This window comes from Diadema setosum, chromosome 18 (assembly GCF_964275005.1).
Source record: "Diadema setosum chromosome 18, eeDiaSeto1, whole genome shotgun sequence".
Classification (NCBI taxonomy): Eukaryota; Metazoa; Echinodermata; class Echinoidea; order Diadematoida; family Diadematidae; genus Diadema; species Diadema setosum.
This window is the reverse complement of record NC_092702.1, coordinates 31449811-31474314: the sequence shown is the minus strand read 5'-3', so window position 1 is coordinate 31474314 and position 24504 is coordinate 31449811. Positions and strand designations below refer to the sequence as shown.

Genomic DNA, 24504 nt, shown 5'->3' with positions numbered 1-24504 from the left:
CTGTACCTACATTCTTTCACGGTTTCCTATTGAGGACTGTAAGAAGTTTATCTCTATAGAGATACATCGCAAGTCATGGTGATGGCTGTGCACTGTCAGTCGCATCTATAGCACACAAAATGCCTCAATGCAAATTTACACATTCAGGCTCTAAATATAGACCGCTCATTGCCATGACAATAGCGTCAGTCGCTATGGCAACAGCTGAATTTAGAGGTAAAGAATGTCGAGTATGTACATTGTATGGATCATTTTCTATTTGCTCCAATGCATATTGATCAGTGCCGATGATATACAGCATTTAAGGGCAGTACCTTCAATCTCAAGGTTCCTCAACTGAGCTGGGAGCAAGAAACACTTTGGTTCATTTAGTAAATGCACAGCAGGGCAATCTGTCTACAGTAAAAACATCATCCTTCTAGTCCTCGTCTCAGTACAAGGGAATCAAATTAGCATTGTCAAACCGAGGAAGTTTCCTATTTGGACAGCCAAGGAAAGACGGAATTATGATTAACGTGGAAAACTGACTCGAGTTCCGAAATTGCAGATATTTCACAATGAGGGACAATTCACATCCATGCCTTACACAGACAGCCAGCACTAATATGATGAGTAATGAGTTTTGCCTGCACTCTCATGGGAAACTGCCCGAGTGTTTGAAGTGTACTCTACTCCATCTGTGTGTCATATGGTTGCTGTGCTTTATCAATCCATACCTTTCTCTTTAATCTAGAAAAAAACTTGGATTAATGTAGTGGTGTTTAGTAGTCAGTAGTTTTCATGTGCATATTTAATCTTACAAAACTGTGTGTGTGTTTTTTTAAAGCAAATACTTTTCATGATATACGTACAATGGAAACCTATACAACCTGCTTGGTATCCCTACATCACCACATGCTTAATGAGTGTCTGTACACTGTGTTAGCAAACTTTGTTTGTTTGGTTTTTTTTTTTTGTGTGTGTGGTTATGAAGCAGCCATGATCTCTTATGATATACAGAATATACAGAAAATTTGGCTTGATTTAAAGTCTTAATATCTCCTAATATTGAAGTATTTTCACTCCTATTGAACATCACAATAATCAATATCATGACAAAACATTTCAAGTTTTGTCAACTTGTGACCTAAATCTTGATGACCTCACAATGAACATGGAACTCGGCTTAACATACTAAATGTAGTGTAATGATCACTCTTTTGTTCGCAAATTAGGTGCACTCACATCTATAAGGATATACTGCGATATTTTGCACAGTAATTCATAAAGTGAAAGAAAGTGCACCATGCAATACATCACTAATTCCTGTGGTATGTAGAGAGGTGATTCAAACTTTGCCTGAAATATGCATGGGAAATTAAGTGTGAAAGGTGTCACGAAATACCATCATGATCATACAGTGGTGTATTTCTCACATGAACTGACACATTTCCTGTCTTCTCTCCATTGGAGATATGTGCATGAGCAGTGCTCACCATGGGCCACAAACACTTTGGTATTTTGTGAATGTGAAGAGTACCAGGTGACTTACTGGGGTATGCTATTACTATGGTATGTCATCGGTGAGAATGGTGCATATGAATTACCATGTTATTTGCTGCCAATCGAGGTATAATAATAATGATAATGATGATGATGATGATGATAATAATAATAATAATAATAATAATAACAATAATGAAGTCTTCTTTATCCAGGGTAGTCTCTTCAGTGTTGCCACTGCTCTACCAGAGGGCCCTGTCATTGTTATTACCCCAGCATTGCCAGATACCCATTTATATGCCTGGGTCAGAAGGAACATTGTGGGTTAAAAACATCAGGTAATTAAAACGTGAATGCACCTAATGTTTGTCAACACTACCATGGAGACCTCAGGCAAAGTCACCGGCATGGAAAAAAGTCAGAATCCATCAACTTCACAGTCTTGACAATGGTCGACTTGAATTAGATTACATTTGCAAAACATATCAAACCTTGACTCCATGGACCCTTTTAAAAGAAACAGAGTTGACGTCGCACACGTCAAACGGCAGACGTGCACTTTTTTCAGAAACAATCGTTGGCCACACAGGAATGAACAGCTGCGAGGGGAGAGTCATTATCACAGTCACCATCATCATCTCCTACAGTGGGAACGGTCGGCATATTATTAGCAATCTCGCAGGACAAATAGGAACTTGATACCCAAACGCAAAGAGTAGGCTGCCTTGTTTTTGCTTTTGTTTTTCCTCCCTCAGACTGGGTGCCACATTGGTGAGCGTTCGTCATGCACACAGCGAGGCGCACCTGCTCCTCATTTCTCCAGCTTCTTGAGACCTGTCGAGTCCCAGCATGTTGTCGTTTCTCAATGTTTGTCACGGTCAACTATATATGCAATGTTCCTCAGCATTAACAGGGACTACGAGTCACTAACGAAAACAGGGGACTAATTAAGACACTTGTAAGAACACAACCTCGCGCCATTTTGTGGAGCATAGGAAAGAAATGACCCATTATATGGTGTGTCTGAAAGCACTTAAGACATCAGCAAATACATAGATGCATAAAAGCGCTTGAAAAAGAGCACATTTATTCAAGTAAAGTGCAATCACTCCAGCAATGTCGAGTCTACTTGGGAGAATCTTGCTAACAAGAAGAACATATGAGACCGAAAATGACATCATTGAGTGGCTGCACTGAATCACTCTGTCACACTTCTTCACCACCGACAACTAAAGGGAGCATTCACATCTGGCTCAAATGTCACAACTGCCTTGGAAGTTTGTCACTGTTCAAGACAACACTTGACTGCATGGATAACTGCAGCATTACAGAATGATTGAATTATCTTTAATCACTGTAGTATTTCAAATACGAGCCCTTTAAACCACAGACTACAAAATCATACAATCACTGCGTTAAGAGATAACCAAAAGAAAAAACAAACAAACGAAAAACCCAAAATAAATAAATGAGAGGTGTTGTACTGCAGCAATGGATCAGATCCATTTGTACTTCAAGATTGGCAATATATAAAGCTACTCATGTTTTTCACACAAGTGATACTTCAAATCGGAGAGGACTAATTTTGAGATGTTCACTACCAATCAGTCACTTGTCATTACGGGAACTGATCAACCCAATTTTAGAGCCCAACATGAAAAGATAAAGATTTGATGATTTAAAGACTGGCAAAACCAAGGGAATCATCGGCACACTAAAATGAAGAAGGACATTTATCAATGACATTCTGTCATCAATCTGACTTTTGCTAACCCTATTCTTAAAGGAGACCTCCGGATAATTTTCAGATTTTTACATTTGAACAACTATAAATTAGTTATACAGAGGACAGAGTTTCAGAATTTGTGATGATTGGGATGAAAAATGAGAATATTTTCAAAATTTAGAACAAATTGCAATGAACAAGGATGATGACATGGCAGAGTCACCACAAGAATGCATGAGTTGGGGCTCAAGGAAGCAGAACAAAAGAAGAAGGCATGCATAGATTATACACAGGTGAACTCGCAAGGAAGCGGTATTGTAATGGAATTACACTGCTACATTTCTGAAATATGTGAACCTCCTATGTCATCATCCTTGTTCAGTGTAATTTGTTTAAGGTTTTTCAAAGTATTGTTTCTCTGCTCAAGAACCACAGTAAATTCCACAAATCTATACATGGAGTTGTTGATTTATGTACTACATGATGTGAAATTATGAAAATTGTCTGGAATGTCCCTTTAACTTGTCAATCAGAAGGGCTGTAGAGGCCTCTGCGTCATATGCTCCACACAAACTAAAAAATGACAGCAAGAAAAATTGACATATTTCAAGTTGGTGCAGTGGAGAGCACCACATCATCCCTTTCATCGTCTTTATGCCAGGAAAAATATATTTGCGATTGGTTGTCTCATGAGCTCTATGACTTGGAAAGAGAAAGTGAAAGGGAACAAGTCACGAGGGCTGAACGAGGCATGCAGGAATTTGGTTTCTGTTTTTAAAGGATCACTGTGAATTACATTTTGCTTAGCTCACCAAATCCCATAAAATGACATTTAAATTTTTTTTTTCTCTCATAACTCTTACTGTTCACTGTTAGCGTTCACAAGGCAGAATAAAAATGTCTCCTCCAGTCAAGCCCTTCATTATTCATATGCAATTGCTTCTGTTGGAGAACTTTAAAACAAGAGACGCGCGGGTCTAGCGCTCATCTGAGTATCGCAAGTTCACCTTTCACACAGTCACTAATCTAAATTACACACAGCTCTACCAAAATTTGACAATTAGGGCCCAAATTCAGACCCCCCAATCATAGTATCAATTTCATCTCTATCACTTCTGGTCCTAGATACACTTTTTTAAGATTCCTTAATTTGGGGGGGATGGTGGGGGGGGGGGGGGAGGGGCAGTAGCATGGTGCCCATTTTAACAAATTGAGATCCTAACCCCCTAGGGATGCTACCTGCCAAGTTTGGTGAACATCCATCATGAGGTTTTCAAGAAGATAAAAATGTGCAATTTAGGCCCCAATTTGGACCTCCCACCCCTCCCCCCTGCCTGCAAAGGGGGAGGGGCACCCCTTGATCTGCTATCAAACAAACTTGAAACTACAGACATTAATGTACTAACCTATAGTATTTACTTAGCTCTATCACTTCTGATTCTAGAGAAGATTTTCAAGATTCCTTAATTTTGAGAGGTTTGGGTCCCTTGGGGCCCTTCAGGTGGGACACAGTGCCCATTTTAACAAATTGAGATCCTAACCTCCTAGGGATGCTACCTGCAAAGTTTGGTGAAAATCGGTCATGGGATTTTCAAGAGGAAGATGAAAATTAGCTTCAAGAGGAAGATGAAAATTAGGGGTTTGGGCCCCCTGGGGGCCCCCTGGATGGGGCATGGTGCCCATTTTAACAAATTGAGATCCTAACCCCCTAGGGATACCACCTGCCAAGTTTGGTGAAAATCCATAATGAGGTTTTCAAGAAGATGATGAAAATGTACAATTTAGGTCCCATTTTGACCTCCCCCTCACCCCCCCCCCCCCCCCCCCCAACGGAGGCACCCCTGGATCTGCCATGGACAAACTTGGAACTACAGTCATTAATCTACTAACTCATAGTATGAACTTAGCTCTATCACTTCTGGTTCTAGAGAAGAAGACTTTTAAATATTCCCTAATTTTGGGGGCCTCCTGGGTGGGGCATGGTGCCCATTTTAACAAATTGAGATTCTAATCCCCTAGAGATGCTACGTGCCCAGTTTGGTGAAAATCGGTCTTGGGGTTTTCAAGAAGATGAAAAAATGAAGAGCGATCGTAAAAGCTCACTTAAGGCTCAGGTGAGCTAAAAATGCCTTGATAGGTGGCTACATTTTACAACTGATTCTCAAATTGGCCACACATTTTAGAAGATTAAAGGGCCTGCTTCTCTCTCAAATTAGCATCTTTTTTTTAATGAAATGTATATTGAGTCTGTGCAGATTCGATTGATATATCCAGTATCATCTAATCTTTCACTCACCTAATGTAAGCAGCAAAATTCATAGTTGCCATTTTGATGATAACAAGACAGTTCTTGTGCAAATTTTCCCCAATATCACACAGGTTTCTTCTGCTTGCTTTGTTTCTTTGTCATTGAGCATGCGTACACCATGCTTCACACACACTCACTTGTCTTTGGCATGCTTGGTGGTCAAGTAGAGAGCTTTGATCTGGCCTCTCGAGAAGCACTGATGACGACTTTGTGGTACCTGGTAGAAATTGTGGGGAGCAAAGAAACAACCAATAAAGAAACTGGAATAGCAAAGATTAATTCATGAAAGTGGTCAGGTCTATCACAGTGATGCTATGGCACAAACAGCACTGACAAAAATTAGAGAAGAATTGAGTCCAAATTGCAATGTAGATCACGATTTGGTGTCACATTCATAATTATACTTGTATATTAAGCACAAAAAACCAAGAAGAATAACACATAAAACTTGAATGTTTCTCTTCTATATGTGAACAAGCATATAAAGATTAAGTAGAGCTGTATCCAATTATCTTTAAAGGAATGTGAAGTATCACATGTTCACACATTTCACATTTTAGTTAATGTATACTTTATATCAGCAATATAATTTAAAGGGGACCTCCGGATGATTTTCAAACTTTTACATTTGAACAACTATAAATTAGTTAGACTGAATACAGAGTTTCAGAATTTACAGTGATTAGGATGAGGAATGAGAGTGTTTTCAAAATTCATAACAAATTGCAATGAACAAGGATGATGACATGCCAGCCTCACCATAAGAATGTACGAGTTGAAGCTCAAGGAAGCAGAACAAAAGAAGAAAGCATGCATAGAGACTTCACAGGTGAACTTGTCGAGCAAGCAGCATTGTAATGGAATTACACTGCTACATTTCTGAAATATTTGAGGCTCTGATGTCATCAACACTGTTCAGTGTAATTTGTTTAAGATTTTCAGTTTATTGGTTTCTCTGCTCAAGGACCACAATAAATTCCACGAATCTATACATGTAGCTGTCGATTTATGTACTACATGATGTGAAATTATGAAAATCGTCTGGAGTGCCCCTTTAATTGCTACCTCATGCAAATGGCGTAATTTAATATCAATTAAGCACAAGGTTCTTCAGCTCAATTGTTATGTCCCCCTCTCTTGCCATCTTTAAGCAAGGAGCCCTTTTACTAGAGAGAGAGAGAGCTGTTTATGCAAACACCTGTCTTCATGTACATCAAACACAATTAAAACATTAACTGGTGTTAGCTATCGATCTGTCACGTATGCAAACAGTAACCTGGCAAGAGTAAACGTTTATTTTTCAGCTCGAGCACATGAAATGGCAGGAGTTAATCTCCAGAGCACTTTCTTGTATTGGTGGTAAGATATGCAATCATATATCTCGTATTGATGGTGAGATATGTATATATCGTATCCCAAACAGCACTTTCTGAAGGGGTCATTCCTGATTTGCTCATGGTCAACAAAGGCCGGAGTGTCCACACTCAAATGGAAAGCATGTTGACCTCTGAGTCAATTTCAATAATTTGATATCAGATGTTCACCGACTTGTACTTTCTCTCGAGGTTCAGCAGTCATATGTATTCTACAACATGTGACATGTTTTGTGGGGCAAACACAACATCATCTCTCAGTACTGAATACCCTCTACTTCACCCCCTATCATGTACACAAGATATATTGGTGCATGGATATAATTTCCTGTAGCAGGCTGGTAATAGTGCACAGTAGCAAAGTGTAGAAAATCCAAGACTGCCATGTGTCAGGGTCCCAGCTGCCATCAAGTTCTGCTGCAGTTCCACAATAGGCTGTATGATTCTTTTGTAAGTGTACTTCTACAGTGATGCAGCGATTTCTACTTCTAGTGATGCAGCGATGACTACTTTAACATATTAAATATTTTTCACAACCAATGACGACTTTTCCTTATATCTGCCTGAAACCACACTGCTCTGACCACGCTCTTGGGGAAAGTTCTTTACCCACGATAACAATGGATTCTCAAACATGTTAACAGTATTTTAATAGGCATTGCCCCTAGGAATAAAACTAAATGAAAGGTAATAAAGAGGGACTGTCTTATGATGCAATGACATCCAGAACAAGCTGTTTCGACTGACGCTCGTCATTCTTTCTTGCGGTGATGTGCCACAGATGGCTGCCATTTTATTGCATACCATGCTGAGTTTAACAAACAACTGTAAATGATGGTGACCATGAATTTGCTCTGATTTCTTCTTGTTAAAATCTCTCCTTAAAAACTCTATGGAGTTGCTTTTATTTCAAAAAGCTTCATGTCATTCCCATAAAAATCTTTACAGCACGGAAAACCACTTAGTGTACAGATGATCGTGTATTTTTAAGTTTTTCCCCCTTGTACACAGCATTTCATTAAAATTCCCTAGCACTAATACAGTAGACTGTTTTCCATCTAGGAAGCATATACACAAAAGGGTAATGCTCCAAAATACAGATTATATGGTTGTTGTTATTGTATGTAATTATTTACATCGATGTAAGGCAATTTGTCAAGCACTTGCAATAAAAGCAATGACGCAAGAATTTCATCAGTTTGTATATAGGTGTTGTTTCTCTTAGGATTATTCACTCGTATTTACTTTGTCCATTAAAAAGAAAAAAATTCACAGTAAAAAATACATTAATAAATCTTTCAATAACTTGATGACGGAGGATGATAGGAAGTTTGATAAATAGTGAGAAAGAGAGAGATAGACAAATAAAAATAGAAAGAGAGATGGGGAAGGAGAAGAGAGAGAGAGAGAGAGAGAGAGAGAGAAAGAGAGAGAGAGAAGAGATAGATAAGTAGAGAGGGAGAGAGAAGAGAGGAGGGAGAGAAGAGAGATAGATAGATAGATAGAGAAGAGATAAATAGGTAGATAGAAAGAGAGAGAAGAACAGATAGATAGAGAAGTGATAAATAGGCAGATAGAAAGAGAGAGAAGAGAGAGAAGACTTGATACTTACATAGGAAGTTCTGAGCACTCTCCTTTCTCCTGTCTTTGTCTCCTCCTGCAGGGCACAGATGATGAAAAAAGAGAAAGTGATTTGTATATCCTTAGCAATCCTGTGCACATATGATGACAAGAGCCACTTTAGAACCAGAAGCTCTCCACTGGAGTCTCATACCAATGCAAAGAACTTGTAGAAAGGATGAATACTCTTTCCACAATCTCTCAAAATGAGGGTTGATATTACCAGTCTGTACATATCTCAGCAAAAAGCAGTCTCTGGTAATAGTCTAAACAAGTCAAGAGTTCCGAACACAATTTAAAGGCATTAGTTACCATTTGCAGATGAAACACAAACCCAGCTTTAGTGCTTTAAAATAGTTCTAAAATGTGAGTTAAGGATAGAAACAACCAATGTAAAATGTTAATCAGTATAATCAATGTTAAAGGGAAGATAAACCCCAAGAGCAATGTGGATTGAGTGAAAGCAGCAACATTTATAGTAGAACACATCAGTGAAAGTTTGAGGAAAATCGGACAATCGATGCAAAAGTTATGAATTTTTAAAGTTTTGGTGTTGGAACCGCTGGATGAGGAGACTACTAGAGGTTATGACGTATGAGTGGACAACAATACCAAGAAAATATAAAGAAAATTCTACAAAAATCCATTTTTCATGAAAATTACAAATTCCATCAACTTGATATTGACATATGTTAGGGGTAGCAATTATTCCCCCTGCTTTCTGAAAGAGGTTGGTCCATTGCTCTTTCATAATTCTAGAAAAGTGAATTTTTGTTGAATTTCCTTTATATTTTCTTTGTATTGTTGTCCACTCATACGTCATATCCTCTAGTAGTCTCCTCATCCAGCGGTTTCAACACCAAAACTTTAAAAATTCATAACTTTTGCATCGATTGTCCGATTTTCCTCAAACTTTCACTGATGTGTTCTACTAATGTTGCTGCTTTCACTCAATCCACATTGCTTTTTGGGTTTACCTTCCCTTTACGTATCGTTAAATATACAAAACAATAGTTATAATAAAAATTTTTCCTAGAGTATATTGTCTACAGTTATGACTTATTGAGAAAAAAAAATGTGATATCTCTTTATATTTTAGGCAGCATTGTGAAATTTTTACATGGTAGGATGTTTTGTGATAATACTGACCTTCACATACACATCAAATGTAACCTTTAAAGTGTTGTCCACACTTTTTAAAGGTCAAAGGGACACAGGATGAGTATTGTTTGTTTTACAATCATCTGTCAATGTCTAGTTTTTAGTCAATTGATTTGGGAAAGTAATTCTGGCCTAGAACATTCTGCAGAGTCACTCTTACAGAGATGTTTATGGGTGTAGAGCAGTAGCATATTATTCAGCAAGGTTTTCCAAATATGACTGCATTATGACATGCAGCTTAACTTCAGTCTAACAATCCTGGCTTTAAGGCAGTGAGGAATAACATAATGCTTCTAATACTAAAGGCCAACTACTTGTTGGGACCAAATTTCAGGATAAAACCCTGATGGCCAAATTATCTTTTTTTTTTTCCATTTTAATCTTTGATAAAATTACAAGAGTTGTAAATAGGAGAGGCTTCAAGTTGCTGAATAGACTGTGTTTCTGTCATGTCTCATTGAGACAAGTTGCTACACTGTCCCTTGTACCACCAGTGGTAGTATTGCAAAGCATCTGGACGGCAGTGCAGTATGAACAATAGCCAAATAAAAATGATCTTTAATCACAACATAGACTGAGCATCACACCACAACCACACCATAGCTTGATTCGGGCAAGCCTTCAATCACATTTCAAGGGATATGCTTTGGCTATGATGTTGGCAACACCCTCACAGATTTCTAACATTTTTTTCCTCACGCACATCATCATGCCAAAAGCCTCAACATCTGAAGCAGGAGTCAAATCCCACTCACATTTGAGTGCGAATGAAACAGATAATGCTCCCTACTCCACTATTACATTAGCACCAGGGCAACGTAGCAGTAATCTTAACCCGGTGAGGACGGACTGATTTTTACTATAGCACGCATTTCCCATAGACACGTGCCTGAGTATTCTCGGGACTCGTCTTCAACAGGTTAAAACATCCCAAAGTCGTCATCCTCTTCCGCCCCTCCTCATCCCTCCCTGCTCTTCCCCCCAAAAGAGACCTCTCAATGATGGAGGGAGAGTGCTGCGCATCACCTACCACGAGGAAGTCGATCCAGTATCTGGTGTCCTTGAAGAGCTGGTTCTTGGTGTGGTAGATGGGGGTGCAGCAGGGGTCCAGGGGTAAAAGCATTGGCAGGGCCCGCAGCTTGAGCACCTCCAGCACCTGCACCTCATCCTCCCAGTTGTCCCCGTACTCCGTCTTCAGTCCGAGCTTGACCAGTTGCCTGCAGGTTGGGGGTGGAATGCAGAAAAAAATAAAAACATCAAATGATTTGTATGGTGATGGAGTAATATGGCATTCCCATACTTTGAATTTTTCTATACACTTGCATATTAGCAAGCAAAGGTTCCTGCTTTCATACAATTACATTGATATATAAAATACAAAATAAACCTGACTACAGAACTATTGACATACTGCATTTATAAATCACAAAAACGGCTGAAAAGAATTCTAGGGGGTATAATCATTTTCAACATGTCTAACAATAGTGTAACACTTGTGGAAATCATTAGCACTGTGTCTCCCCCTTATTATAAAAAAAAAAGAAATTATGCAATGTCTGATAAATTGTTAATCTTTGCAAGAAGTGCATTTCAGAAAACACACCTGGCATTGTTTGAATGACTTTATATCATCTTCAGCTCTTTCTATACAACCTAAAAACACAAAATTTGTTGTTTCATAGTAATTAGAATACTTGAGAAATCTACAAAACTATGAAAAAATGCAAATTTTGGTTAATAGAGGAGAAAATATAAGCTTCATCCATATCAAAGATCCTTTTCACTTCACTGTAAAAAGAAAACAATGACGATTATAATGGCAATTTACTCTTGCAACCATAAACTCTGGTGGTTAGTTTGTGCTATAGTGATTGCAATTATATGTATCCTCTTCTGCATTTAAACAGCCTCATCCAGTAGATGGCAAGTATATTCTGCTAAAGGGGAACCCCATTCCAACTAACATGGATACAAGATTTCACTGGTACACAAGGATTTTACTGGTTAATGCTGTCATTATTTTCCTCATTCACTTTGTCCATTCTAATGAGAGAGAATTGCCAGCTCCCAAGTAACTTGTTTATTGTTGTGATGGGGTTGTGATGGGGTTTGTTTTAGAAGAAATTCCACTCTAACAGATATTCACAGAAAGTTGAAAGTATGTGGTCGAAAGAATGTCACAAAATGACACTTGGAATACTCGCCACTAACATAGACTGCTGTGTTGCCATTGGACCAACCTCATTCTCAGTATTAAAGCAAGAATTTGCAAATCCTAATGCTCTCCAGCTTATTTTTTTGCATTCTTGATGCTCCCAAGCTTTTAAAAGCTGCAGGCGTTTGCAGATTTCATCCTTACAAGCTTTGAAAAGGATCACCGTACTGAATTCTTGTCTCTCTCTACATGCAAAATGTCGAAGATAGGCACTCCACGTGCGTCATGAATAACATGTCTAGACAACCTTCCGGATAACACGGCATTGTTCCATAAAATGCCATGCTGGCTGTATGCTCTCTCTCTCTCTTTCTCTCTCTCAGGGATTTCATATTCCATGTTTCACAAGATGTTCCACTACTGGGGGTTGAACCTCAGAGCAGGGGAAGTTTCAACTGTTGTCATTCTGGAGTATGTGAGCACTATGTTTAAGGAGTGGGGAGGGGAGGAGGGGTGGTGGGGCAGCCCCGCCTTTTGTGCTCAACCAAACATAGAGCTTTTACTCCCCTTATGGTGTAATCTTAATCTTGAAAGCTTTGCAAGCTTTCAGTAAAAAAGTTCCCTGGCATGGAAGTATGAGAAGATTATGGGTTGTTTTCTTGTTTTCACTTACAATCTGAATATAATCGCTTTCAATGATAATCTGAACAGTGTTTATATCTTCCATCAATGCTAACTACAAATTCATATGCAAAGTAAAGAGAGGGAAACTTAAAATTCCATTTGTGCTGGTCTAATTAATCTTGAATGAACAAGAGAATGCACTAGAACCAAAATGGTTTGCATATCCACAGCATGACACTGGTGTTAACCCACAAAGGACGAGTTGATTTTGCTATATGTAACATGCATAACCCATAGACAACTAACCAGGTACAATGTACACTAGAACTAGTCTTCAACGGGTTAATAATTGATAAATAAAACTCCCTTTGATCATGTGAAATGGTGCTCCTACCATCATACCCTTTAGCATGGTCAGGTCAGTAGTGTTGGAAGGTAAATATCTCTTCACCATGAAAGAACTAACTAACCACTGTAACCAACTAACTACTGTTACCGACCGACCGACCTACCAACCAACTAACCAACTAGCTAACTAACTAACTAACTAATTAGATAAATAATCAAATAAAGCAAGAGATAGAGAGACAGGAAACTCTTGCTTGGGAGCTCTTCTTTCATGCTGGCACGGAGAGGATAGAGGTGGAATACCTTATATATCTTCAACAAACTTTTCGGGAGAGCTATGGCATTTTTTTTTTTGTGTGTATTCTTTCAACAGGAGGTTCTGGTTGCCCTCTAGGCAAAGCAGCCAGATTTCCTTAATTACTTCACATTCAAAGACAGCTGATTGATGCCTAGTTTTACACTTTGCATTTTATGTCATTCATCCATAGAGTTCACAGAATCACAAATGGGTGGTCTTCTCTAACTGTGCTGCTATTATCTCCAGAAGTCCACCAAAGAGCTTAGGTATTTCCTCAACTTCTATAACATGAACATTTGTGGACATGAACTTTTGAAAAGGCATCATCATGATATTAACTTCCATTGTTTCTAGTCCATGAAGACACACATTCTCTCTGTTCAGTCTTAAACTTGTCTTAAAAATGTGAATATCTTGAAAGGCCCTTTGTTCCAATATTTTGTCAAAAGACTGTAAACTCACAGGGTCCATTTATAGGTTCATGCATCATATAAGATTTCAAGATTTGGAAATAATCATAATTTAGAAGCAACCTTCACATATGACAGTGTACAAATGACAATGCATTTTGTGAAAAAAAGTTTGTTTTCAAAAGTTATTCCCACCCCCTCCCCCATCCCCCCCCCCCAAAAAAAAAGGGAAAAAGAAAACAGAAAATTATACAAATCTGGAGGATGATTTCATGACCCCACTCAAAAGGAAGGAAGGCAAAAGATTGAAACTCTTATCAAATCTTAGCCAACTAACAGCTCTTAAAAATCTCAGAACAGGCATCAAAAGCTGAGGTACACAATGATGCGGGAGCGGAACAATACTTTTGTTTGTAGAGTGATATTTTGTACCAAACAGAATCACAGGAGACATTGCTCTGTCCATTATGGCAACTGCCCGTGGGTGCATCAGCTGCTTCCATACCGCTGCTAAAATTACTGAAATGTTCAAACAAAATGCATAATAGATGATGTGTATTCAACACTGCAGTTCAGAAGTGTGCCAGAACTGCAGGAAGAAGAAATGTTGAGTGAATCACCCTTAACTGGGTAATTTTGGATATCAGTGGCAACAAACTGCATTATTGTTGCTTGGTGTAAACATAATGATGTATGAATTTCAATTTCACCAATCCCTTCATACGCCCTCTATAGGCAAGTCCAGGACAGGACAGTGAATGTAAACCATACATCTCGCACTGAATGAAACTGACACTTTTAATTCAAACACAGAAATCATACCTGAAGTGATGGGCAAATTAATAAAATTCCAAGACAGTAATTTTCCTGACTCCATATTTTTCCTTCTGCAATAAACCTATTTGTCCAGGCATTTAGTGTAACTTTCTATGGTTTTTCATCAGCAATCAGTAATCTAGCCAACCTTGACCTAGTTGTAAAGTTTATAAGCCCACTCAGGTGTAGCAATGTTCCTCAGTTCAACTAGAAGGTCATGGTGACACAATAGGTATTAGGAGGATTAGGTAATCTCTATTCACTGACAATTGGTCTCCAGACAGCTGTGCCAAATGGTGAAGAAAGCATTCCAGTATGCGTGCCAGCTGACGAACAAATCAGTGTAGATTAAAGGACAAGTTCACCTTCATTAACATAAGGATTGAGAGAATGTTGCACTATTAGTAGAACACATCATTGAAAGTTTGAGGAAAATTGGACAAACCGTTCAAAAGTTATGAATTTTTGAAGTTTTTGTGCAGTCACCGCTGGATGAGAAGACTACTGCAGTGTATGATGTCACATGCGTACAACAATATAAGGAAAATATAAAGAAAATTTCATCTTTTAAAAAAAGTACACATTCCCTTGACTCGTTACTGACATATGTTATGGATAATATTATTCCCATTGCCTTCAGAAAGAGGCAAGTCAAGTGCTCTTTTAATATGCGAAAAAAATGAAAATATGTTGAATTTTCTTTATATTTTCTTTATACTGTTGTACTCATATGACATCACGAGCCTCAGTAGTCTCCTCATCCAGCGGTTCCAACACAAACGTTTTAAAAATTCATAACTTTTGCATTGACTGTCCAATTTTCCTCAAACTTTCACTGATGTGTTCTACTAATATTGCTGCATTCTGTCAATCCCTATGTTTATGAAGGTGAACTTGTCCTTTAATGATAATCTGTGTGGAATATTTGGCTGATATACCACCATATACAACTGAAATTGTTAACTATGCCAACTGGATAACATGCTTTGCACCTGCAAAATTTTGAAAGTTTTGAAAATTTGAATTGGTTCAAGGTAAAATTGAAACTGAATTTCGCTATTATTGCTCTGTGGCAGCGCTCTCTTGTTTTATGAAACATTTTTTTTTTTCATTTCTAAAGGGGAATTAACCCCATTTGGAATTCAGCAAATGCTGACCATCAGAAATACCCACCACAAAAGTTTGAGGAAAATCAGAAAATCTGTTGAAAAGTTAATGAATTTCGAAAATTTTGTGTGAAATCTTATGTCCATCTTCACTGGATGAGAAGACTATGATTTCTAAAATCATAGCAGAACAGCAATAGAAAGAAAACACGAAGAGAACTTAACATATTTTTGTCTGTCAATCTATCTATCTATCTATCTATCTATCTATCTATCTATCTATCACAATGAAAAAGAGCAATGAAGCTCCTTTAGAAGGCTTTGTGACTGATATCATTCTTTAATAGCATACAGGAGCAAGTTGAAGGAATGTATACTTTTAATACAAGCTGAAATTTTGTATGATGATAAAATTGAGGGGTAGTGGGGGAGGAAGTGAAAGTTAGATCCATACCTGAGCATCTCCTCGGTGATGTAGTTCTTCTTTAGGAAGTCGTAGTACTGACCCGAGGCCTGGTTGAGAGCAAAGAGTCGCACCGGGTTCTCCGGGTTGCTGTCAAACTTGCGGGCAAAGAAGAGCTGGTTGGCAATGTTGGCTATCACCTCCGTGTCTTTGGGCTCAAAGATGCCGGGTCCCTAGTGGGAGAGGGGAAACAATCAATACTGCTATGAGCGCTTGGAAATCATGTGATGAGTTTTCGCTCCCCATGTTCACGCTGGTCCCCTGCATCGCGGGGACAGTCACCAGAGATCTCATCTGTTTTACGACTAACCGTCCACACTGCTATCTCGAGTGTCCCCGAGATAGCCGCGGAGACAATCGGGGCTTGAGGCGAGCCCTGCCACTTAAAACCAGACTGTGCGCATGCGCACATTTGATGAATACAGCTGGGCACTCTCAATTATGGCCCAAAGTCACTCTCCCCTCCAAATTTTCGCAGGGACGGGGGCACAAGTCCAAGAGAGCATCAACACTATGGTTTGGGAGGGGACAGTCCTGCAGCATGGGACTTTCCCGTGATGCGGAGACTAATGTGAACATGGGGAGTGTCACTGCCATTTTCTTTCTGCCATTTTCTTTTCTGTCAGGAACACTTTCCTCCTGCCATTTCTTTATACAGCATCATACTTTCCTTGATGAAGTACATCATCTTGTGATAGGAGCTGGCTCAAAGATTTAAAAAACAAAAACAAAAACCTGATGATTTCACCACACAGATGATGTGGGGATCTACATTGTATTCAGAAGTCAAATAAAGCAAGCATGGAGCTAAACTTGGACCATCCACTTGGTGTGGCCAGGCTGTGATTTACCAGTGGATGCACCCTTGGAGAAATTTGACTACCTTAACCTCAAGCTCCCCGCCATGTATGTGAATACATAGCAGTCACTACTTCAACATGTTACCACACTCTACACCTCATCAGGCTGGATGTCTATGAGTAAGGTGTCGTAAGAGTGCAATGCCATAATCTGAACAAAAAAAAAAATATTTGGAACCATCATCCACATGTTTTGTTGACAAAACAAATCTTTCTTCTCATATCATATTCATAAATGATCATTTCTCTCTCACTCTTTCTCTCTTTCTCATTATCTACTTATCTACTCATCTATCTATCTATCTGTCTATCTATCTATCTACCTGTCTATCTATCTATCTATCTATCTATCTGTCTATCTATCTATCTATCTACCTGTCTATCTATCTATCTATCTATCTATCTGTACAGTGTATGTATGCATCAAACAACATATATGTGTATGTGTTCAAATGGTTGAGAGTTATCCTTCAGAGTATTTACTGATTTACAGGTACAGAGTGTAATCCTACTTTTTTTCCAACAATCTCTAGACAAAATTGACTTTTCTGTGTGAATATTCTGATAATTCAAGCTTTCAGGGACCTCCCTAGATTCAGCTCGAATTATAAAGAGCAACAAAGTGTGTGAGTGTGTGTGTACAGCTTCAGAGTACATAGATAATTCCACAGATGCTGGAAAAATGCAGAAGATTTATTCCTTCTGCACCTCAGGTGTGTGTGCAGGACTATATGGCAAATGAAACTGGAGATGTAGAAATGAGATGCAGAGGCCACTGATGAGGGAAGACATGCAAACTTTGAAGAAGAACGAGGCTGAGACTCACCCGAGCCAGCTTACATGATATGAGTGGTGAATAATGAGGAAATATGGGAGAAAGAGTGTCCAAATGCACAACCTCAAACACAGACACACAGACACACACACAAACACACAAAAGCATGCTGAAGATAAAAAGTAGAATTGTGCAAACTCCCATCAGATAGCAAATGACTCAGAGTCTCAAAAAAACAAACAAACAAACATATAAAACAACAGAGAAAAATTGACAGCATTATATTGTTCACTCTATTGTCTATGCACAGGGCACAAATCACATGCCCAACTGCTCAACTTATAAAGCTATTAACTGCCTAAAAGGCAAAGACAGGTACTACAACAAGGGAGAGATGATCTCAGGGCAAAAGTTGTTTGAGTGAAATTGGGGAACTAAAAGTGCCAAATCTTCCTACATCCTGATAGAATCAGAATCACAAGAAGACAAAATACGGTTGTCAACATTACCTTTAATGCATTATTTTTTGATATAAGAAAGCAATCGTTCTCTGTCTTACTGTACATAGGTCCATGTCGTAATAAGTTTTGTGCAATGCCAAGTAAAATTCTATTTCACTCCCCATTCAAATTTGAATTTGTTTGATTTGGAAAGAAAAATGCACAATTAATGATATCACATGTGCAAACTGAGCACAATGCCAGCAACATGACGGTAAGTGGGGGGGGGGGGGGGGTGGTGGGGGGGCGGTGATGGTTTTGTGGAGATGCTGATTAGACAACTAAGAAAACCAGCTAACTAGCATTAAACTGGTCAGAAACATCTTACATGAATGCACTGTTTTTTTCAATGGTCTGTTTTTGCAGTTTCACTGCTATCATTCATAATTACCTTTCACTTTTGCTGCAATTCTTCTTCTTTATAAAAGTCATTTGAGAGTTAATAAGCAATTTCAATCCGGTATGAATTGCAAACGCAACAAGGATCACTTTCATTTTCAATGATAGCATTTCTCAGACTGTGTTAGAGTACAGGTAGAACAAAAATTATGACTTCCCTGCTACTGTGACTATTCATTTTGCCATGATATGTCTGTAACTAAGCGCTGACAAATATTTGTTTCTAATCTGAGAAATAAGTGGCAATTATTTGAATAGACCAAGGTTTATTGAATTAACATCTTGTCTGTATCCTGAGCACAGAAAAAAACAACAAAAAACTTACAAGGAATGTTGGCAACTGCAGCACAGAATGCCTTCAGAATTTTACAGAAATGTTACCGATGCTATTCCTCGTGCTTGTGGTATTAAAATGCATCGGAGAGAAAAGGTAATCCATTCATTTTGTTCTCTACTGAGACAATATTTAAAGTGAGTTGTGAGAAACATACATTGATGTGATTAATGTTCAGTGGAAAGTGTTGTCTAGTCTCGTGTGAATTTCACATCATGTCGCAGCAAAACTGCAACACTTTGCAGAGGAATGAGCCCTCCTTATTTTGAATGCCTATTCCATAGTCAATCATGTATTTGCACATTGGGAGATATTTTACAGTTCTCCTGTATATTTAATAACACTACAGTCAGAGAATTTGATTACAACAATCAATAACAAAGACAGCAACCAAACAACAACGTCTGATTCAACACCAATAGTTGCACGGTTGAAAACACTTCTTGCCATGTACCAATGTGTCAAACAATGTGTTAAACAAGTAATGTTCTCTTGGGAAATAAAGACAGTCCGAAATTGAGGGTATATTCAATTTGAAAAATCTCATGTATGTGAAGGCACTGAATATCCTGAGAACTCCCACTATGTATTATAAAGTGTGGGCATGAAAACTGTTCACATCTAGATGCAAACCAGTCTCATTTATCCTTCAGAAGAGGGCGTCTTAATACGCACATTACATCAAGCCAAAGCCGCGACCTTTTTTGGTTGGAAGACGGCCAAAGACTGTCCTTTATGCCTTCATCCCAAGTTCCCTCAGTCGCAGAAATTAAAGTAGAGTGGGTGGCTGACTTCTACTGACGTGTGTTTAAAATGCAGAGAACAATCTGAATTCCATGCAAAACAGGATCAAATTGTACGCCACAGTGGGCTTTTCTGAGATCTCTTACGAGTTAGCCTCCCACCTTTTTGTCTCGAGATGATACTTGGTATTGTCATCATCTCCGTTAGAGACACCAAAACTTGGTGCTTGTATCATCTTCTGGGTATAGCGACATACATCAAGTCCGGATCCAGACCCATCAGTTTGTGGGTCATGAAAATGAGGAGTGAAGATCCTTCTAGAATTTCATTTCTTTATCTTGGTTTTTCTGAAAGCTTGTGGAGTTTATGAATCACGCTTCGGTGCTTGGGATGCATGAACCTATTCTGTTTTATTCTGATTTGTATTTTACTTCCTCCATAAACATTTTTGTGCTTGCTACGATTGTGTCTGCATATGATCGTACATCAGTCTGTGGGTTCAGGCTGAATATTGCAATACACATGTAGGATAGGAATGTAGTGAACATGGACATGTACTCATGTCAAATATGTGGCATCACCCTCACATTGTGATGCATGAAACATCCATCATTAACTGAGTCTCAAGGAAATGTTTGAAAGCTTCTTCAGTGCTGCAAGACGTAAACCATCCTCCCAAAACTTGTAAAGTTTGAGATTTTCAAAGGATAACATCTACTTCTTCACCCATAATGTCCCCCCAGTCCATCCCCACCCCTCTCCTCCCCCCCCCCTTCTCCTGTTTGCCCATCTGTTGATCTCTTTTCTGCTTCCCTGTGCATGTTTCTCCTGGTATGTCATGCTCGGGTGAAGACCACGGACGGACAGGAAGCCCGAGGGTGGGTTGAGTCATGCCATGGAGTCCCCCAGAGGGAAACTACGTTCCCTCTAACCACTTCAACAGCTCCTTCCGGAGAAAGAGCTTTCCACTCTCAGGATACAAAATAAATATAAGGACTGCAGTTTACCTACAAAACATAAGTGCCTATATAATCATGGGTGACATTTGATGATTTGCACAAAACTTTGGAGGTTTGCTGAGTGGAGAAAGGGGTGGAAATATGGAGAACACAAACATAATGAATAAGAGAGGGGGAGAATTCAAAGTAAAGGGTGACTTTTCAGTCAACATTTGTGTGAGTTACTTTCTGCATTATTTTTCACACATGCCTTCAAATTTAAAGGGTGTGTATAGTTCTGGTCGAGTTGAGGATTTAGCTTTTAACGTTTTGCGAGATATTCAGAAACCACTCTATGAAATGTCAAAGAGCATGCAATTCTAAGGGGGTATCAAAAGTTTATTTGATGAAAATCAGTTTTGAAATGGCCGAGATATCCAAAAACAAGGTGAAACAAAGAGATCGTAATAAAAGGCGTGGCCTGTAGTCTTTTATTATTATCACTTTTTTGAATGTCTCGGCCATTTGAAACTAATTTTCATCACACAAACATTGAATCCTTCTTAAAATTACATGCTCTTTCATATTTTATAAGAGGTTTCGTATTATCTCACTTAGGAATGTTCAATACATGAATCCCCACCTCAGCCAGTACTGTACAGTCCCTTTAAGCTACTGTAAAAGTGGAAATTTTCGCAGTGTTGAAATTTTCGCGCATTTCGCACAACCCCAGAAACTAGCACGATAATAAAAGCACACGAATATTTTTACTTGCTATAATCATGTTCCCATAGTTGATGTCTTGATCCCGCGGAATTAAAAACATGCGAAACTCTTCTTACCCGGCCGAGCGCAAAAAATTAGTCACATGAAAATATCTACTTTTACAGTATTTGTGGAGTACAAACCAGCCCAATGTGGACGTGCACACATTTATCACTCAAGTCTGCAGTTGCCAACTGTGTGCATGGAGCCCTGAATCAGGCAAAAAGTAATTTGACACAGGTCCATGGCAATACACAGTGAGACACATTCACAATCCGCAATGTGTATGTATCAATTATAAATGCATGGATAAATTATCATAAATTGATCAATATGTGAGTTCTGCGATAATTGGCGGCATGGAAATCTTCACAGCGGGCAGGCAGACAAAATGCGCTGTCATGATGAATGATATGTCGGATCACTAACACGCGACTCTTTGTGAGTGTCAATCCGGCTTCTCATAAAAAACATTCACCTGGCTCTGATGCATGTGAAAGCATCCTCAACTCTTTATGTGCCATGGTGTAAACCCCCTGTGTGCAACATTATTCAGAGACAGCGACATAATGCCATGCTTTGGGAAAATGTTCTGTTTTTCAAATCTATGTAATTTTCATAGATTTTTGTTACCCTGGGCCTATAATGAGCAAATATGTAGAAAACTAGATATATCTCTACGGCGACTGGTATGCCTCCGCCATAATGCATGGTTCTCCTAATAGGTCTATAGTACAATGCCTTGACAATGTGTGATGACAGTTTCACACAATTGGCAAAATATTAAAATGACAGGTTTGCCACAAATGTGCTGAATGTTCACTTTCCTAGAACTAGGTTCAATTGGATGAATGATTAAAATCTCAGAGTGCAGGTATTTGGGGAACTGATGATTTTTACTTGACTTTTGACCCTTTTATAAGTTTATGCATTGAGTAATTTTCAAGGTATTGAGAAAAAGTATAATTTCAGTATCAAATGGGAAAATAGCATTATCTAAACCTGGCCTTTGACCTCACAGTTCCAAAGAGAATCACTGTTAGGTTGAACATGCATAAATATGTAAGTTTCATGATGATACCTTGAGTTACTTTTGAGATATGGAGGAAAAAGTGCAATTCAGCACTTTCACTTGACCTTTGACCTTTTGGCAAGAAACTTCCCACAGAATACATATTGGGTAATACACGCATACATCAAGTTAAAACAAAAACAAAAACCTTCAGGCATATTGCATTTTAAGGAAAGTAGTGATATTTTGAGGAGTTGACCTTGACCTTTGACCCCCCTGACCTTTGACCCATGACCCCAACTTCCCTAGATAATCACTGCCCATTGGTACAAGCATATATACTAAGTTCCATGAAGATACCTTGAACCATTCGCGAGATATGGAGAAAAACATGAAATTTCAATTTTTTTTCACAAAATAACCTGTGACCTTTGACCTTTGACCCTAAAATCCACATAAAGTATTATCCCCCAAGGATATACCCTCATACCAAGTTTGATGTAAAACCACAACACAGTTCTTGAGATATCGACAAAAACAAAACGGGACGGACGGATGGACGACCCGAAAACATAATGCCTCCGGCCACTTTGTTGCGGAGGCATAAAAAGGTCAAGCATTGCTTTGATGTAAATTCTTTTGACAAATCTGTGCTTGGTTTTCTGTCAAATGACCAGTAGCTAAATCATTGTAAAGGCATGACTTTTGCACACAAAACAGTGGCAGAAACTTAAAATTTACCTGCAAATCCAGTAGGACACGCTGCTTGATAGTCATTCACCACATAAAGTGCAAGCTACATGCAACAGGTATGGAATCGCGAGAAACGCTTTTATTGTACTGTGGTATTTGGCGATTTATCGATCGGTTAGTGTAGGTTTGTGCATTTGAGCAGAATATGCGAAGTTGGCACACTGTCGACTGAGTCGGACATGCGAACGTGGCACATAAAGAGTCAAAACCCATCCCGATGAGATTATGACACCCAAATGTAGCTCTTTGAACAGGACTCATCATATCAATTTCAGAGGCAAAGAATCAACAAAATACCTTGTATAAATCTAAAGTAGAATACTGTACAACATGATATATTCGCAGCATGAAATTTTCGCGAATTGGAGCTGACAGCCTTTTTCGTGGCATGAAATTTTCGCGAATTGCCACTGGCGTTCAATGCATACAGTGTCGATAAGAAATTTCGTGTGCATTTTAATTTCACGAATCTTGGCACTCGCAAAATTAAAATGCAGGCGAACATTTCTCGTTTTACAGTATATCAAAATATGAAAATGCGGTATGTTGCCTCTGTCATCGGTCAAGCAGAGTGTACTCATGCTCCATGTGCATTTGACGGTATGATTTGAATATTCATTCACACAGGTGATCTATGGTGGAGAAACACACTGATACCAGGGAGGTGGAAGAAAGATGGAGATGGCACTCTGAGAGCTTCCCTCAGAGAAAAAATCAAGTGGTCTTACACCGATTAACGTCTTGAAATCCAACCCTCATTCTGTGATAAATATGTCAAAATCGGGCATTATCGGTCCACCCATCACCCTCTGGCGCACTAGAGTGACGCAACATGATCTCCTTTCCAGGCCTTCCATAAACACACGCTCGTAAAAATCGGGCTTTGAAGCGATGCGTGGCACCGACAATATGACGTCATATTCAAAATTTTGGCAGTCTATTACATTCAGTGAAAGATGTCCCCCTTCGAAAGCTACAACTTATGGCTCAAGAATTGGGTAGCGTGGTATGTCTATACCTTTCGCTGGTTCAGCAGACTGTGCTGAGGAGATTGCCGTTTGAACCAGCAAAATCGGTACACAAACAACGGAGTTACTGAGCAGTAAGTTTTGTGCGCTAGAGATGTCATCATATTGTTTCTGTATCGATTATGAGAAATCCCGCACATTTCCGCAATTTTTTTATAGTTAGAGAGGTAGGCCTGACCTTGATCTTCAAAATGATATAAGTTACATGAGCGTGTTCGGGCGTGTTTTCAAACAGTTTGAGTGTAAAAGTAGTGCTTCATAGAGACCGAGGCGGTTTTTTTTTTTGTCTGCACCCGAGCGAGCTGGGGCTTTTCAGCGTACTCGTCGGGTTGTTGTAGGGCCGCCGCGTAGGCGTCGGGACAGCGTTCGTTGCCGTTGTTTCGGTGAATTTGAGTTACTAGTAAATACATATTGGAATGGAAAGTTGAGTGTCAGCCTTGATTATAATAATTTTCCGTAGAGAATTAAAGATGATATCTATAAAAGCCTAGATGTATGATGCTGTA

At 39.0% G+C, this 24504-nt stretch overlaps 1 protein-coding gene across 1 annotated transcript in view; it reads right to left on the bottom strand.

Annotated features, from left to right (window-relative positions):
- The window catches only part of LOC140241702 (uncharacterized), a 134269-nt gene that overhangs the window by 11997 nt on the left and 97768 nt on the right, over positions 1 to 24504 (bottom strand). Inside the window, exons 10-13 of the mRNA XM_072321448.1 lie at positions 15882 to 16063; positions 10701 to 10887; positions 8502 to 8546; positions 5654 to 5733 (exon numbers count right to left, since the gene is read on the bottom strand). Coding sequence (XP_072177549.1) covers positions 5654 to 5733; positions 8502 to 8546; positions 10701 to 10887; positions 15882 to 16063 — 494 coding nt within the window. The remainder of the gene's footprint in view (positions 1 to 5653; positions 5734 to 8501; positions 8547 to 10700; positions 10888 to 15881; positions 16064 to 24504) is intronic.